This window comes from Corvus cornix, chromosome 1A, assembly GCF_000738735.6.
Source record: "Corvus cornix cornix isolate S_Up_H32 chromosome 1A, ASM73873v5, whole genome shotgun sequence".
Taxonomy (NCBI): domain Eukaryota; kingdom Metazoa; phylum Chordata; class Aves; order Passeriformes; family Corvidae; genus Corvus; species Corvus cornix.
Window position 1 is genome coordinate 70,734,225 of NC_047057.1, and position 19,018 is coordinate 70,753,242.

Consider the following 19,018-nt stretch of genomic DNA (forward strand, 5'->3'; position numbering starts at 1 on the left):
TTTGAGCACGAAAGTTCCTGTGCATCATATTCTCAGAGGGAAACCTATCAAAAGCATTTGCTTGAAGTCAGTGGGGAGTGATTTATTAGAGATGTGACCACAGAATATGCTCCTGCCTTGGTTCTTTATTTACAAAATTCTGTAAGATGGTAAATTTATTATGCATTTACATGTTTACTCTATCTGGAATATTTATGGCAGTTATATACATATGAATGGATATATAAAAGCCTCATTTTGTTCACCAGAGGGTGTTCTTACTCTCCGTGCAAAGCCACCACCTCCAGATGAATTTGTTGACTGCTTCCAAAAATTCAAGCATGGCTTCAACCTTCTGGTAAGTGACTACTAGTGGATATGAGATGTGAGACCAGACCAGGGCTGGCTACCTCTGGCCTAAGTTGGCCTCTGAGCTTTGGGATGCTGCTCCTCAGGTTCTCTACGCAATGACTAGATGAGCATATTTGGTTTTCAGCATCACTGTGTTTCTTCCTTTCCTGGTTCTTTAAAGCCTTTTACTTGGGAAATTTGATTTTGAGTCATAAGAGGATTCCTAGGAAGGTCTGTGGGGATCACAGCTCTGTTGTGTGTTTGCCAGCATCACCAGCTGTGGCCTTGATTTAGTTTTATTCAGCCATGCCCATCAGACTCCCTGTGCTTGTTGCCATCATTACCCAGGACCTTCTGGCCTCAGAACGCTCCATCCAACAAATTGCTGTCTCTTTATAGGTTCTCAATAAGCAGAGATGATAATTCAAGAGCCTTCTCCTGGCATCTCCTCTTTTGCAAGTGGGAGTGTCCTCTTCGAGGGAGGCAGCAAGTGGGACACCTTCAAAGCATTTGCTGTCAGACACTGAGTGTCCCTTCCAGTTGCTGGGGAGGCTATGCCCATGGGGAAAACTGTTCTTGAATTCACTGAGTCAAATCAGCTTCTTTCTTCCTCATGGGGAATGGATTCTGATTGCAGGGCTGTAGGAAATATTTAGACATGTTAAAAATATCTTTAAAAAAACCAAAAAAACCCAAAAAACCAAAAAAGCTACATCAAGTGTTGTGATTCTGACCTTAAGGGATTGCTGTTTTGAGGGAGGATGAATGTCTTGGAACATGCTTATCCTTCTCAGTAAAAGGCATAATGTCCAGGGCTTTTGCCATTCTTTTTACTACATTCTGCATTTAAATTAGTTTTTTCCCCAAGAACAACCTGTGCTTCTTTGAATCTTTATCTTCTGTGCAGGAGAAGTCACAGCTCTTGTTTTGATGCTCAGCAGCCCCTGGGACCTGGTTCTAGTGTTGCTTTTGAGGGGTTGTGCTGTAACAATGCTTTACTTCAGCAGCTTTGCAGGAGCAACAAAAACCTGAAGTTTGTGCTTTATGTCAGGCAAGGAGAACTGTGTTAAATGAAGAATCTGGTTTAAAAATAAAAGGAGAAGCTAGAAGAATAAAATCTTCGAGTAGAATGGAAATCATTTTAAAACCACATGGTGGAAGCTTCTAGAAATGCCTACCATCTGTCAAAAAACTTCAGATAGACTGAGGCTGGGTTGTTATGACTGAGGAACAATGTATAGGAAGTTATTAGAAGCAAAATCCTCCTCCTTTCTTCATTTGGAGGGACAGTTGGATGTGAGAGCAGAACAAGGGTAGCCAAAAGCAGTTTGAGGAACAGATGGCAAGATGCAATAGAAACTACTATAACTCTTTAAAGCACATTTGGGCTTCTTATTTCTGGAGCCTGCAAAGCCAATGGGTGATCAGTAGACAAAAGAAATCCTCTGAGATGCTGTATCAGTGAATTTTAATGGTTTGGGGTTTTTAGAATATTTTTTTTTATGGTGGTGTTTGGTCGTAGGTTGGACTTGATGATCTCAGAGGTCCTTTGTAGAAATATCTTCTTATAACAGATAAAGTGATACATGACATTCAGGGTTGATAGATATGATGGTCATGGACTGGTGAAGAAAAATCTCATACATAAAACAAATCAGAACAAAATGTTGATGTAGAGGTTCCTGGGAGAAAGACATCTGTGCTCAGTGTGATCAACCAAGCCATCAGGGAAAAAAAGACAACAGAACATTAACAAAGAGCATCAATATGCCATTATGTTACCTGGCCTGATTTTTTTCCAGTGTAGCAAAATTGAAGAAGGTGCAGGGTGGACAAGAATGCTCAAAGGAATTACTTCAACTTGGAAAAGGCCAGACTCAGGAATAATCTAATAAGTCTGTAAATGGTTATGAGCATTGCTAGAAAAGTGAGTTGAGAAGGATAACTGAATTTTATTTGGAGAACAAAATACTAATGAAAGAAAGCGGAGTCAAATTCCCAAAGGAGATGCTGCTTCATAATATAATTTAGTTGTGGAACATCTTGTTTTGCACAAGAGGTGCTAAAATATGCATGGATTCAAGAGCAATGGGATGGATGAGCACTTGCACTTACTGGGTGTCGCAGGCAAAGCCCTGGGCTTAGGTGGACCTGAGCAGGGGATGGCCATTCTTATGTGAAGTATTTATTCCCTTAATAGTTAAATGTTTCTTAAAACATATCATTTGTTTTATTCCTTCAGGCCAAGTTGAAGTTCCATATCCAAAATCCTAGTGCAGCTGATCTGGTTCATTTTCTCTTTACCCCACTACATATGGTAAGGTTTTACAGTTTTCTGAGTGTTTACCTTCAGAACTCTTGTATTTAAAAGCTCTGTAACCTTTTCAGTGATAACAAGATTGAAATGTTGTGTCCCTGGACAATAACTAAGGAGAAATGTTTGTATCTCAGGATGAGGTTTTCTTTAGAAAATTATTTATATCCTTTTTTGCATATTTTCCCATCTATTAAATTTGTTTATTTAAATAATCTTTAGCCTTGTGTTACACTTTGCCATTATAATTTTTAACTAGCAATAAAAAATTGAGATTCTCTATTAGTGATAGACATAGTGCAGGAGGAGAGTTGAAAGCTTATTTAATGGAAGTATGTGTGGCTTTGATCAGTAAAGCAAAAATAACACTGCCCAGGGTGGGTCTAAATAAAAAATGGTTGGTGACCAGAACAACAGTTTTTCAGCAATAAATAGTTTAGTTAGTTTTTAGGACATCAAGACGCACTGTTAGATTCTCAGGGGGGTTTTTACTTCTGGGGGGAGTGGTTTTTTTATGAGTAATGACTGTTTCCTAGCAGCACTGCAGATAACATAAATTCACAGCCACTTCCTTGCTGATAGTGTGTGTGTTCTTGACATTATTTTAATCCTTGGGTTTAGGTGGTGCAGACAACAGGAGGTCCAGAGCTTGCTGGCACAGTGCTCAGCCCCCTCCTGACAAAAGACACCATAGACTTCCTGCGATACACGGTCACCAGCGAGGAGGGACAGCTGTGGATGTCCCTGGGTGATTCATGGACCAAAGCCAGGTGAGCAAAAGTCTTCAGATTTGAGAGGACATCTCTAAAAATCAAGTTTGTTGACACGATCTTAACCAGGTTATCCAGCCCCCAATAAATTCAATATTACTTTGTTAGGATTTGGACTCTTTGGAACTGTTCTTTGAAGGTTTTGGAAAGGAACTCTTTAGCTTCACTTGGATTTGGGATCTCAAGGAGAGAAAATGCAGAGAGAATTTTTTTTTTTGTCAGTGATATCCAGAACCTCTTGACATAATCTTCTGGAGTACGTTTTTCTGAACTGTCCCTTGCATGTTTCCAGTTGTTCTTCACCATTTTTTTTCCAGCCCATCTATCTGGACTTCATTAAAAAAACAATTTGAAGATGCAATAAAAAGTGACAAACTATTAAATAATAGCTACAAATGTCTGTTTTCAATTTCCAATGATTATTAAAAGTTAAAAATTTACAATGTACTTACTTCTTTACAAGCATCATAATGCTATAAAAATGTTTATAATTATAAAAAAAAGTTAATTGACTGAACTGTGCCACGTGTGCATACCTTAAACATTGCATTGAATGGATTCACTGTTACGATTTAGCTTAGCTGGAAGTTGACTTCTTTATGCATTTCTTGGGTTCGAGGTAATTCTGTAGCTTGAAATTAGGTGAACTGAGCATGCAAAAGAAAAATCTTAAATTAGCAAAGTGCATTTGGACTCTGTAATCTGTGGTAGATAAGTACATTTGATGATGATGAAGTACGCAATCGCTTGGGCTGGAAATGCAGCACGGTTTTTGTGTTTATTTATCCCTGCTCTCAGATCTCAGATTGGAACACAAATGTCTACCAGATGGATTTTTGTTTTTATTAATGATTTGGTTCATTGAAAGCTGTAGAGTGTAAGGAAGGCTGCATGGATGGAGTGGAAATGGCCTCATAGCGTTGGAGCCCCGTGCAGGGAGAATGGATCACTGGGCAAAATAATGGGCTCCCTGTCTTGGGAACTACTCCATTTGTTCAGTCCATCCTGAAAAAAGGGTAATGGAAAGAGAAATAGCTTGTGTTTGGTGGTGAAGAATGAAGCACTTAAAATGTAGTTGGCTGACCCATGCAGATTAGAATTGATGGCGTGATTGATCTCAGTATCCAGAGGTACCCTGGGGTGGGATGTAGCAGGAGAGGGGGATGATAAAATCAGGGATTATTGACCAATCCCAGGCCTGTTAATAAGCTGGGAATTGCTGACTGCTCCTGGCTGGCAGCGTTTGTCCCTTGATTTTGAGCAGTGTCAGCAACGAGCCTGTTAAAAGACTGTAAGGTACACTCCTGTTTCTGCTTCCACTGTGAGGACACAGTAATTTATGCTGTGGGACAGAGTGTTATGGGTAGTGCAAAGGCAGAGCAGGAAAGCATTCATTTAGGTGCTTGGTATTACAATAGAGAATGCTAGGGGAACTCTGAAAAGTAGTACAGTCTTTAAAAAGATCAATCTGGACTATGAAACAGCAAATGTGATGATAGTTCTTGTGTCTTGGAGCATGTAGAGTTGGGTGAGGTTTATGTCTGTGAAAGCATTTGTTTATTTTTCGTTTTAGGTGTAGCTTCCATGCTTCATGCCTGCTTTCAGGTGTTCTTACAAAGCTGGTGCTTTCTTTCAGTCTTTTGTTGGTGCTTTCACACAAATAGAGCATTGCAATATTTTTGCCCATGTCTCACTGTTAAAACAAGTCCTAGATTTGTTTTGATTGATTCTTCTATTACCCATCCTTTGCTAAAAACTTCTGTTTGTTGTGCTTTAGCACGGACATGTCCTTATAGAAGGAGCAAATTCTTTTCTGCAGGGCGCTGCAGGGAGGATAGTTGTGATAAATAAATGTGTTCTGCTGATTTTCTCTTTTCTAGCATGATTCTGCCTGTACTGTAATCCCAGCCTCTCCTCTATACTGATAAAAATTCTAAAGCATTTCAATTTATAGGAACCCTATTAAACCAGTGTGGCCCTTGACACAGATTTCTAATTTGCTTTTCACACAGAGCTGAATGGCCAAAGGACCATTTTATTCCCCCTTATGTCCCCCGTTTCCGAAATGGTTGGGAGCCTCCTTTGCTGAACTTCATGGGAGCTCCAAAGGAGCAAGAGCTCAACCACTTGGCTGAGTCTGTGGCAAACGTTGCAGAGCAACAGCGGAAGCAAGAGATGAAAAGACTGTCAAGTGAGGTAAGGTCCTGCAAAAGTGTTCTGTTAATTAGCTGAGGGCAGCACCAGCCACTGCCTCCCTAAGGACAATATTCTGGGACAGGCCTGGAGAAACCCTGCTCTGGCACCTGCTCTGTCAGTGCAAGCTCTTTACACTTAACGTTGAAGTCACAGGAAACCATATACCTGTTCAGCCACCAAAAATGCAGTTAGGAAAATACAAGGTTTTTTTTGCCTGCTGCTCTCCTTGAACTTGTGCACTTCCCTGCCTCAGCTGGGAGGACAGTCCAAGCCCTTAGGTTCAGTTTGATTGAGCTCTGCTATCAGATCCCATTGATTTTGATCGTAGATACTTTGGGCAATGTTTGAACCAAAGTGCTTTCAATCACAGGCACACAGTCTAAATGAAAGAACCCCCCCATTTTTGGTAGAATTTTGGACTTAAACTGCTTCTTCATAAATGTGGAATTTAATATTCCTTTCACTAACATATTGATACTTTCACTGTATTGCTTGTAAGTATTCAGAGGTGCTCTCAGGGCAATACCATATCAGGTAGATTAGGTCTACTTCTAAAAAAACCCTGCTGACAGGAAAATTATTGTCAAAAACATTTTCCCAAAATTTTCTTCAAAGGAACGTCATGAATTTAGCAAAAGTTAGGTTATTCTCTTTAAAGAATGGAAATATGCATCCCCATCTAAAGCCTTTAGAGAAACCAGGTTGCATTTTCTGACCAACTTTATAGCCAGCCCCTTGTTTCTCAAGATTCTATTCTATCCTATTTTCAATAGAACTTACCAGAAAATGAACTTTGATTTTTGTGAAAAATTTTAAGAATACATGTGGATTTTGTTGCTCTTTAATTAACAGGAAAAAAAAGGCTATATCCTTTTTAAACACACAAAAGTTTTCCTTTTGGAAGGTTTTGTCTTTTGTTGGGAGGACACAGGATTTAATTTACATTTTTTATTTATTTTTCTATTCTGGTTTTAGTTTAAATCAAGTGTTAGCTAATCCAAGGTACCCTGTTAGCAGCTGTGAGATGGAAATGCACCTAAGAATTTTAAGAGTCTTTTCCATCTTGGGGAATTTTTATTGGCTGTTATGGGATGTTGTTTTCTTGCAGATCAATTCTCTAATTGGAGATAGCAAAGCCTCCCCAGCAAAAACTTGACAAAACTTCCCAGTCACATTAAAACTTTACTTTCATGAGAACCTCTGTTAGTCAAAAAAAAGTCTACTCAGCTATAGAGACAAATAAAATTGGTAAAAAGCCTGCCAAGCAAAGGGGGGATTACATAATACACATTTGATTACTTAAAGCACTGCTTGGCCTCATGCCTAACAAGATATACAAGAATAAATGTGACAAAAACTAAGTTATTGCTAGTGATTCCTTTTGAGAATAAAAGCATTTAGTAAAGTTAACAGGCACAGTAATGTGAAATGTAGCTTTTGCTGTTGCTGTCACCCCCCCTTCCCTAGTGACCTCCCAAAAAACATCAACTATTGTCCCATTTTTCATTACTGGTCTACATTTCCATGTGGGGTTTTGTTTATATTGTGTTCCTTCTAAATAATAATAATAATAATAATAATAACAGTAGCTACAACAACATCAGACAACAAGATTGAAACTTTTTTCGATAGTGTTGAAAAAAGGTCATTAATTTTTCTCCTCTGATGATTTTAAGAATTTCATGTTATTTATATATATAACAACCTAAAACCAGTCTGAAGGGGGAGACTATATTGAGGTGTTTCAGTTGCTTGTGTTTCAGGGAGTTGATTTCACTTCAGTCTTTTTCATGCACTGGTAGTTGTTTATTATATATATATTTTTATATATATATATATCCCAGTTCACTGAAGTAGTTTGTGTGCCTGGTTCCTGGGATGTCAGGCATTGGTTTCATGACTGTCACTGATTCCCACAAGGTTCTGGGCAAGTGGTTTAACCTTGGTACCTTGGCTCCCTGTGCCCATGCATCCCTAGCACATCCCTGGGGGAAAAGGCACTGAGCTGCTTAATAGCTGTGAAATGCTGCAGGTGCTCAGCTGGAAAGAGCTGCCTGAGTGCAAAATGCTGTTTGTCTGGAGCAAAAGCTGCCCTGGAGTGGGTGATGCAAAGATAATTATTCTTTCCTAAGTCTGCTGTAACTGTTTAATGAGGAGTGCTGGAAAAACAAGATGAGAGTGGAAGTGTTGGTCTCTTGCTGCTGATTGGCCTCGTGTGTGTCGGTGTGGAATTCATCTCCCCAGAAGCAAGGCTGCCTGGGGAGATCTGTGCTGGGAGTGGAGAGGGGTGCATGGCCCTGTTCTCCCTGCTGGGCTGGGCTCTAGCACCAGGAAAAGTGCATTGGAGGTTCCCACCCCTGAAAACCTCTTTTTTTTCTTTCCATTCCCGAATTCCTGAACCTTAAGATCCAGCCACACATGCAGCTCCCAGCAGAGGGGTTTTAAGGTGGAGGCAGTTCAGCAACAAGGACTTCAAATGGTGGTGGAACAGCCACCAGAGAGTGTCCAGTGAGGCTAAAGCAATGCAAATAATTTATGTGTGAAGTAAAATGAATTCCTGCTTCCTGGGTGTCTTTTGGTGTAAGGCATAAGCCAGGTCACACTGGAGATTTTTTTCCAAAGAGGTCTTAATAATACAGTTTTAAAGAATATTCTATTTGTATGGGGAGTTCTGTGTGTGGTTTTAATTGCTTTTCATAAACCCTCAGTCCCCTAAGCGAGTGGCTCTGGTGCCAAGTCAGACACCTGGAGGTAGAGATTGGGCGAGTAACTTTTCTGTAGCCACATTAACAGAGATAAGAAAAAAAATAAGCCAAAAGCAAAAACAACACAGGAGAAAACAAAAAAAAAAAACCCAACACACCAGGCATAAAGATTTGGCAAATTCTGGTGAATCTCAGCCAGTGTAAGTCATGCAGCTGGATGGTACAAGGAAAGGATATAAAATGAGCTATTTCAGTATCATAATATCCACAAATGAACTGTTGAGCTTGGTCTTGTTTTTGGAAATGGTGATTAAAATCATTCTTGCCTAGAAGGGGAGTGTCAATGCTGAATTTAAGGTGGTTCATTTTTTTTTGTTAAAAAAAAAAAAGGAATTTCATAAAGCTCTGAATGTTCTTACATATGTGCTTGTGATAAAGTATGATTATTTTCCTTAATTAAAACCCATAATTATACCAACTATCACACTCCTTTTTGCATTTCTTCATGGACTATAGCCATATTCAGTGAGAGTGTGACATGAACGAGCTCTTTAATATTATGATCCTGCAACAGAGTGATAATTTTACTTTCTTTCTTACACAGACTTACTGTTGGCTGGCTAGAGGTTTGTGGCTTGAGGTGTGCACCCAGAACAGAAGCTCAGAGCAGTTTTACTGTGCAGTTCCTTTTCAAGCAGCTCAGCCACTGTTTATAAGTTGTGTTGCTGTGGTGATATCTGAGAGATGACACGGCCCTTGCCCCAGAGAACTGCTTTCCTAAAGAACATCCGCTGCAATATTAATGCAGTGGGATGACTCAGGATAGAAATTCTTTTATTCTTATCCTTTTGATCTCCGCGTTTATGTACTTGAAACGCAGAAGTTATTAACTTTTCATGGCAGACCCGTGGGCACCTGAGGATGGGGGAATGCTGGCAGGGCCCCTGGGGGTGCGGGATGAAGCGCAGGGGCGGATGGCACTAATCCAGTTTGCGGCTTTGTTCCCTTTTTGTCTTGCAGCCTCCCGGCGTTCCCGACTACCCCCCGGCGGATGGGTACGCATTCAGTAACACAGTGTACAAGAGAGGGCCTCTGCTGGACCAGGGGGCAGCTGTGGCTGCCTTTAAGCAAACTGTTAGCCGGCATGTAGATAGGTAACCCTGACTCGGCAGCGGCCGTGGTGCTGTGGAAAACTGTCCCCACTTACTGCTCTTGGGGTGGCGGGGTCTGTGGTTGCCTCTGCTTGTGTCTGGAGAGGGTCGTTCTCTGTACTGGGGGAAGTGATTCTGTTTAGCAGTGGGTATTCTGCTTTTGCTTCTCTAAGATGTGTCCTTAAGATCTTTCCATATAATTTCTGTGAAATACCCTGTTTATCGATGATGTTAAATTGCTGCTTTTGTCAAAAATGATACGGTGGAATTCCGACCCAATGGCAAGCACAGAATCCTCCCACTTGGGTTCAGATTTTCGTTCTGATTTGTTTCATGGTTTTAACTACACTCTTTGCTCTTTTCAGAATTACAAAGAATGACAAGTCTGCTCTGAGATTCACCTGTAGTTGTTTTGATTGATTGTTTGATTTTTCTTAGCTGCTCACTTAGTGCTCCATCATCTCCTGCTCTTTGTTTTCTGGGCTGGTGTATAAATACCCACTTTCAGAACAGTGACACCCTGTCTCTTCCATCCTCTTTCAAATGTTACAGAAAATGCTCTGAAATGTTTGCATAGCAAACGGTGTCTTTTTGCACATTCTCTCTCACCCCCTTCATTTTATCCTAAAACTGAATAACTTGACAAGATGAAATGCAGTGATCCTTGGCCTTGTGTCTGGGGAGAATTTATAGCAGCACAGGCTGTGGAAGCAGATCAGTAAAGAAGCATTGGAACTGCTCTCCTGTGCCAAACCATATTCCATATACACTATATGAAAAGTATTTTGTCCTATGAGCCATGGAAAATGTTTAAGCTAAGTTTTGGAGATCAAATTGCTGGTTAAAGCATCATTGATAAAACTCTTTTGGTGAAAACCCTTTCAGAATTCCTAGTTTTGAGACGTGTGCTAAAAGATCCTGTTGTTAATCTGCTTGCAAGCAAATTCCCATGTGGTGTGCAGGTTGAAGACTCAATTATTTCCCTGAACTTTGAATTTATTCTTCATAGCAACAACAGCAGAGTAGTCATCTCTTAATTGTTTTCTTAAACTTGATTGCCTGTTGCATTCTTGTCTCAGGACCAGTCAGCTTGAAATCTGGATGATCTGTACTCTAAATTCCTTCCCCTCACCTGTAATGTGGACCTTATCTGTCATGTAAGACCTGTTTTGTCCTTTCAGAGTAAGAATATTCCATGCAAGTGTTTTTGCCTCCAGTTTTAGAGAGTGAGTCTCACTGCATTGAACTGTTGATGATATCAGGGCATCTGTCTGGAACTGAAAGAGTTATCCGAGCCTCCTTTGTGGTTGAGAAATGGCTGTTTCTAAGAAACAGTTCATGAAAGTTGAAATTAGTCTTTCGAAAGCTGTGGAATGAGACCTGCTGTAGTGGTGCCTGTTTCTCACCACTGATGTAAGACATTCTTCCCTTGGGTGATGCAAATGAAGTGTCAGAATCTTAGACTTTCAGTGGGTATTAGATATTTCAGGAACTCTGATGCCACAAGAGTACTGAAAAATTTTCAGCAAGTTTTGTGGTGTTTCAAAGTAGCGTTTTCTGCTGTGTAGTTTGATTTTCACTGTCATTTGAAGAAAAGCTCTCTGAAAGTCTGTGCAAGCTTCTAGGCTCTCAAGCAGTGTGCAGTGAAGAGCTGAGGCCTGAAATTATGGTATATCTGATAGGCAGTAAGAAACACAGTGGAGGATGGGTGGAGGGAAGCATTCAGAATATTTGTGCCCAGAGTAAACTGTCTGATGAGCCTGGGCTTGAAGAATTAGGGTCTCTTCAGAGGCATGCAGCCATGGGCTGGTCATGTGCATGTTGCTGTGTGGAGTAAAACTAAAATGTAGAAATTTTTAAAAATTCCTGCTGAGTTCCATGTTTGAAGGAATCAGGATAGCTAGGTGTGGACAAAATAGGAAGACACAGTTATTGAAACGATTTTGGAAAGGCAGTCTGTAAGTAAAAGTACTGTCAGAGCTACATTAGTTGTATCTCTGAGACGGGAAGAAAGAAATTCAAAATTATATGAATTTTAAGTGGGTGACAGGAAAAATTCGTATTACACGTTGTTCAGCCTTGTAAAAGCTCTTCTGCAGGCTGGGGGTCATCCCCTGCTTTTCACTCTCTCCTTAAATACTGTTAGTGTTTTGTCTTTCTTTCAAAATGATCTTTCAATCCAAGTATGATTTTCCTTGGTTCTGCTCTTCAAGTCAAGTGAGACAGTTCTCCACAGCCGTGCAATAGCCAGGTAGCTGCTGGATTGCTCAGGCACACCTGGAACCCACAGTTACAGAGCACCAGCAGCAGCAGCAGCAGCAACATCTTGTGTTCATACCCCCAGGCCGTGACCTTGAACCCAGCATTTCAAGCCATGGATTGCTTCATGTTTTCATTAGCTGTTTGGATTTATTTATTTATGTATTTATTTATTTACTTACTTATTCATGTGGGGTTTGTTTGTTTGCTTGCTTGCTTTACTGCCCAGTATGTGTTTATGTAATTTGCAACAAGTGAATAAAGTTACTGGGGGGTTTTGTGGACCTGTTTGGAGTTGGCTGGGGACTTCTCAATTAAAAAAAGTGTTGTGTCAAAGAAAGTAGGAGCTCTGGACAGGTCTTTCCTCATGGAAACAGAAGGATACAGAGCTTACTGTGATATGCCTTGCTCTACAATGAATCCTGTGTGTAACTGGCAAGAAGTTATTTCTCATTTTTAATTGATAAAGTATCTTGAAGCTGTTAAAGTTGATGGCATCTTATGGTCGATTAAGAAAACTGATCTACAATAGGAGAACATTTTTTAGAGTTTAACTCCATTAGTGTTGATGGCAAAAATTTATTCACCTATTATGTATTTGAAACAATCTGTGATGAACGCTGGAAATACAATTTCATACAAAGCACAAGCTATCAATTATATCCTAAGTATAGTCATTTGTTTATATGGCAAATGACTGTTTAACCTTCTGTAGGAAAACAAACTAAATATAGAGTACATGTTTATTTTAAAACAATAGCACCTGCTAATCTAGGCTGTTATCATACGTCGTGCAAGCAGTGAGCTGATAAAGCTTAGCAGTTCTTGAGGCCTGTGTATTTCAGCCACCACTTTATTTTGTTTTTAATTCTTTTATTGGCACTTAAACCAGTGTATTATGAACAAGTCATCTATGGCAGCATCATATTGTGGTTGAGAGGTTTTTGTTTAAAAAATGTTTTGTGGGCTGTTCGAAGAGGGCATTTTGTGGTTTTATTTGCTTGCCTGTCTCTCTGAACAATAGTCTGATCTTTGCTTTGCAGAAACTATGAAGCACACAATAAAGCACAGAGCAAGAAGTACGCCAAATGCAAGTATGAATTCGTGGCAAGAAACAACAGTGAGCTTTCTGTCATGAAAGAAGAGATTGTAGAGGTAATTTTGTTTGCAAAGACAACACAAAAATTTCTGGTGCTGCTCAAAGCTGAGGGTACCTTTCCTGTGGACGGTGTGGCTTCCCTTAATGTTTGCTTCGATGTGTTTGACTTGTCTGCCTTAGTATGGAAAGTTCAGTTAATTTGTTTTGCATCAGTTTTGCTGACTTAGGAAGGGTGCTGTAGAGATCCGTGCTAAAAATACATTTCTGTGCTCCTTCCATCTTCTCTAGTGTTGCTTTTAAACATTAAGAGGTGTTTAAATAACTATCTGTGTACACACAGGGTATAGTGGAGGGCTGTTCTTTCCGAGAGGATTTGGCATCATAAAAGTGAGATGCATTTGGAAGTGAGGGAGCAACAAAGGGAGAAAATGCAGAGTATGAGATTGTGGGGCAGGTAGTCGGACTTCTGACTGCTCCCGGCCATCCTGCTCCTGTTCCCTGTTTACTAAGAAGTGCCATGTCTCCAAATTTGTGCTCTCCCAGAGCAATGCCTTTACTTGGCTTATTAGTAATAATTTCTTCCTTTTGCCAACAGCATATGGGTTGTAGAGATGGCGGCAAGTACTTGATTTTCGCTCCACTTGGTTTTCATCCAGCACGTGCCTGAGTTGACTGAAGTTCATTAGACACATATTTTTCCTTGAGAGCCCCATTTTGAAAAGTGTGGTAGAACCATGTAGAATTAATGATGGTGAGAATCAGGGGAGGTACAGGGGTTTCTCAGGGACACTTTCTTTCTCTGTGCGAGATCTGTTGGCAGACGCAGAACCTGGCAAAGTCGTGGTTTTGTTTTGAAATGATGCACAGGCTGAGTACTGGCAGGAGGAAAGTCAGAAAAAAAATGTAATTAATTTACCAAATTATTTCAGATTCTCGATGACAGAAAGCAGTGGTGGAAGGTTCAGAACAAAAGTGGCAGCACAGGCTTTGTGCCAAACAACATTTTGGACCCTCTGAGGAATGCAGAAGGCGGTCAGGGATGGCCGGAGCCTGCCTATACCCGCACCATCCAGGTACTGCCCATCCTGGGAGCAAAACCTCCCTTGGAAGTGTCAGTGTGTGCATGTGGAGGAGGAGGAGAGTCACAGCAAGGCTCAAATAGCTGCGTGCTCCACTGATATGTCACAATTAATTTACATTTCTTGTAGAGGCTGAAGGTGATGTCTGTATTTCACAGAGTCTAACTTCAGAACATAGTTGAGAGATACAGCAAAATGTTTTACCTCAGGTTTTTTTACCTGCTTATTTGCTTAGAGGTGGTAATTTCAGTCCTAATGGATGTGTATGCATTTATTTTAATTGCAAATATCCTTTGTGAATTGATAGCTGTTGATGCCAAAGAAGGAGTTTGAATTATTTAAGGTAGGGTCATCTTTGTTTTTCCTAGAAGAGTGAACTCCAGCTTTTCTTTTTATTTTCTGTCTTTGTGTGTCTCTCTCCCAGTCTTGAATTTATTTAATTATTGTAATTTTAGAGTCATAAAAAGGAGGCATATTTGCTTTTGAATTCACAAAGCAGGTATTTTTCAATTACTGTGTCTGTGCATCAATAGCACTCTATTATCCTGACCTAATTTTAATTTTCTTTCATGTAGTGCTGTGGAATTAATATATTTTTTTGTTGTTGTTATTTCTTTTCTATGTTGAACAGAATTAGAGGGTAAATTACTTTAAAAAAAATTCTTACATCAGCACAGTTATCCACCCAAGTAAGGATATACAGGATAAAGTTGTAGTGTGTATTTTTAGACAAAATTTAAGGGGGTCAGAGGCTGCTAAAAGAAGAAGTTATATTTCCTAAGACCTCTTTCTTTCCTTTTTTTTTTCTAATGATCTTGAAAGCTTAGGCAAACAAGTTTGGATTAAGCAGAAATTCCACGCCTGCCTCTGAATGAGACTTTTAAACCAAACTTCTGGTGAAACTTGAAGTTTAATAATTTAATCTAGTCTAGTATTAATTCTTTGTGTCTGCACCTTCCAGCTGATGACTGAAAACCAAGAAATACCACAATGTTTTGCAAAATAATGCAGTAGACCTGACTTGATCTTGGTGGGCTTGAAGCAGACCATTTCTGAGCTTTCCTGTCCCAAATTGTTTGCCTGTAACATACTGGCTCATTGTGCACTGATTGTGGGTTTGCCTGTCTGTGAAGTGAAGCATGCATCTCGAGTGCTTTTCCTGATTTAAAGATCTGGCTTGTTTTTTTCCTTCCTGTGCATGTCATTTTGTGTGTTTGGAATTTGCCACCACGTCCTGAGCAGGCTGAGTAGAGTTTTGAGCAGAGGTTCTCACACTCTTCTTTTATAACACATTGCAGGGTTTGAAATTCTCTGTTTGAAATAATGACAGGACATGGCATTGAATAAAATAATAATTTCCACAAAGCATTCTCCATGGACCTGTGAAAATTAGGGGTCAGGGAACAACGTTTAAGATAAGTTTGTTACTTTGCCCTCTGGCAGGTTATTCTACCGCTTGATCATACTGAAATCTGAGCTTGAAATATTGTGAAATTATTTATGAATGTAATGAATTGCACAGGATAAATTAAGTCTTTACCAAGACAGTTCAGTGGTGATTTTCATAATTTTAGCACTTCTGAACATGCTCGTTTGTCTGTTTTCCTGTGATGGACACATGGTTCATCTGGGAAGTGTTTGCATAGCTCCATTTGTTTTCACAACGGCCCTATGAGACTTTGCTGCCATTTCAGAGAGAAAGGAGGCCTTGAAGGGATGAAAGCCGTGCCCAAAGTCAGACAGGAGAACTTGTGGGTAGAGCAGGAAATCGGAGTGGTTCCTATCAGTGCCTTTGCCAGACCCTGAACAGGAGCAGGCTCAGTGCTTGGTGCTGTGCAGCTTTTGCTGCTCTCCTAAGTTGCCTTAGTGTGTTTCAAAGTGGCCTGTCTGCTGTGGCCACCTGCAGATAAGTGTTATGTGCAAGGGTAGTGGCTTCTTTCACAGACTAATAACCTCCAGTGCACTGCTCACCAAAGGGTGTTTATAGATTATTTGGAAGGATCTAGATTTCCATTGAAAGAGAGGATTTTTTTCACTTGATTATGCTACAGACACCCCTTCTCTGAGAGATGGATACCTCATTATCACAATTATTCTTAGAGCTGCAAAGTTTATTTTGCTCTCACTCTGTTCCCCTGCCTAGTGACCTCTAAGGCCACACATTACTTTAAATCCTGATTTTTCGCTCAGTTGCTTTCAGGATCCAGGTCCCAGATACTCACTTGAAAGCACTGAGGTGATACTTGCAGAACATTGCCAGCAATACCCCAGTTTTTTAATTATCTTTGTGAGTCAGAGGCTGTAACATTGTTTGAGTTCTGGTCAGTTGAATTAGTTCCAGGAAACAGTATTTTTGCTTGTTTTGGTACTTTTGTATTTTTAGGAGAGCATTTTGCTGAATTCTTCTATTTTCTACTAATGTTAATTATTGTTTATCAGAGTCTTCTGGGGTGTTGGTCATTTAATCTGGCTTTTTTATTGTGAGCCAGCATTGGTATTTAACCATCCTATTATATATGAACATAAAGAGTTTCCCAAGCACTCTGATTTCTTAATTTGTAAAAGTATTGCTGGTGAACCTATAAAACAATTCATCGTAGTATTTCCTATTTTATGTGCATTTTATCAACTATTTATTAATGCTCTTGAAAGTGAAATTTGAAAAACATAATTAGGATGGAATTGTGTATCTTGGTGGGCATGTTAATTAATCTGCTGACACCCTTTGTGAGGTGAGACAGTTATATTATCAGTGATGTGTATGAAATCCTTAGGCAGGGAGTAAATGTTTAATAAGATCCAGTCCTGCAGTCTCATTTTAAAAAAACATGACTGTCCACAGGAGTGTGAGAGTGTGTGTACAAAGCAAGTCTGTGGCAGAGAAACACCAAGACAAAAAGTCTGTGCCTCAACTGGGATGAGCGTCCTTTGCCTGTCTTGGTGATATGCTGTCAGAACCTTTCTTTCCAGTCTCTCTGTTTATCAGCTCTCTCCAAACACCTCTGTGGGCAGTTGTGTCCCCTCAAGCACAGCTTCTGTGCTCCAAGCCAGTGTCGTGGTGTCACACTCAGCTTTTGCCTGCTGGTGCCCTTCCTGCAGATCATGAAGTGTTGGATAATGAAGAGATGCAGATGCCAGGTGTTCATGTGGCCATAGCCAAAGAGATGTCATCATTTTTGACCAAGGGCCAGCATCTCTCTTATCTTATTTCACATCAAATTTTCACATGACCAAGATTTTTTGAGGGCTTAAAAAAAATCCAAAAAGTTGTTTCCTGTCCAGTTCAGCATTGATCCAATCTCAAATTATGGGATGCCACTTATTACACAAAAATGTACCAAGTAGTTGAAAAAGGATTTGATTAGTGATAGGGCTTAAAAGTCCCCAGTCTGACCATATTTTCTTTTTTTCTTTCTTTTTTTTTTTTAATGGGGACTAATCCTAGCTAATAACAATTTGAATAAGTAAATTCTGCCTAAGTTTCCTGTAAATTCAGTAAAACCACAAATGTATTCCCCACAAAGAACTGTTTAGGTGGTTTTTAATGGGATTTTAATAGCCAGCTGTTTGCATAATAGCTGAGCCCACCAAAGTAAACTCTGGCAAAAGACCCTTTTGAAAGAAATTTTCTCTTCCAGTCTTGGGTTCCTCACTGGCCCTTTTGGTTGAAGACAAGTGGTTGGTTCTCTCTTGTCCCTTGAAATGAGTCTCAGGAAAAGATCCAGACCACAGTGCTGTTGACAAAACGGAGGCTGAATGCTCTGCAGCCCTCTTGGTGGACTCATGTCACTGTGCAAACAGGAGTGTGGCACTGAAACGTTCAGAAGGAGGGTAAATGGAAAGCTCTGTGTCTGTGTTAACTTAATGAGAGCATTTCCCAGCACTGACATTGGTTTTGGTTGTTTCCAATGCCTCTTTAATGTTGTCTGTTTTCCCCATAGTTTGAATATGTATATTCCCTTTTCTTAATGCTAAAATAGATTTGAAAATATATTGTTCCCACTCTTTTACCCTGATGAAGAATTAGGGTTGATACCATGAGCATTTTTACTCAAAGTTATTATTTTGCTTCCATTAAAAATAGATTGAATCATACTGAATCTTGTTTTTTTAACCAGATGCAGCCTGTAGTGTGTTGAAAACAGCTTTGGGATTTAATTTTTTTCCTGTACAAACAAAGATCTTCTGGCAAGAAATAAGAAAACAAAATTTAGTCCCAGTAAGCTTTTGTGATATATCCAGATTTCTAATGTGTGTATCATCACCATTCCAAATAATTTAGAGCATTTGTTCCAATTTACGTGAATTGAGGAGTGCAAGTTCATTCTTAAAAGAAATAAAAATATGAGGAAGAAGGAAAAATAAACCCCAGGGTTGTTCACTGTTGTTCTTGCTGTGAAGAAATCAGTGAGTAGCTAGTCAGATTGTCCAGGGAGGGGATTGTGCCCCACTTGCAGAGCTGCCTCCAGCTCTGGGGCCCAGAGCAGGAAGGACACAGAGCTGCTGGAGAGAGCCCAGAGGAGGCACCAGGATGATTGGAGGGATGAAACATCTCTCCTGTGAGGAAAGGCTGAGAGCTGGGATTATTCAGCCTGGAGAAAACTCTGGGGAGACTTTCCAAAGGCCTGTCAGTAAATGGGGCCAGCAAGAGATCTGGAGAGGGACTTTTACAAGGGCATGGAGTGATACAACAGGGGGTGATGGCTTTAATCTTCAAAAGGACAGGTTTAGATGGGATATTACGAAAAAATTCTTCACCATGAGGGTGGTGAGGCCCTGGCACAGGTTGCCCAGAGAACCTTTGGATGCCCCATCCCTGGAAGTGTTCAAGGACAGATTGGATGGGTGTTTGAGCAACCTGGTCTGGTGGAAGGTGTCCCTGCTCATGTCAGGGGTGTTGGAATTAGATGGAACCTTGAGGTGCCTCCCAACCCAAACCATCCTACGAGTACATGTCTGAGAGCAGCTACCTTTATCTCATTTGCTGAGCTAGCCAGCATTTCTTGAGCTAGAACAAACAAACACTTTTTAAATGCCTGCTGTGACTTGACTCTTACTGTTCTACAGTTGCAAGTGTTCTTTACATTCACCTGATGATCTTCAATCCATTGGCAG

At 40.2% G+C, this 19,018-nt stretch overlaps 1 protein-coding gene across 4 annotated transcripts in view; it reads left to right on the forward strand.

Moving 5' to 3' along the window:
• The window catches only part of EPS8 (epidermal growth factor receptor pathway substrate 8), a 127,448-nt gene that overhangs the window by 96,534 nt on the left and 11,896 nt on the right, over positions 1-19,018 (forward strand). For 3 of the 4 annotated variants that reach the window (XM_010404177.4, XM_039571682.1, XM_019288743.3), the window contains 7 exons: positions 249-337; positions 2,573-2,647; positions 3,266-3,414; positions 5,427-5,610; positions 9,336-9,469; positions 12,769-12,880; positions 13,754-13,897. In XM_010404177.4, coding sequence (XP_010402479.1) covers positions 249-337; positions 2,573-2,647; positions 3,266-3,414; positions 5,427-5,610; positions 9,336-9,469; positions 12,769-12,880; positions 13,754-13,897 — 887 coding nt within the window. The remainder of the gene's footprint in view (positions 1-248; positions 338-2,572; positions 2,648-3,265; positions 3,415-5,426; positions 5,611-9,335; positions 9,470-12,768; positions 12,881-13,753; positions 13,898-19,018) is intronic. The other variant, XM_039571683.1, reaches the window with a different exon arrangement.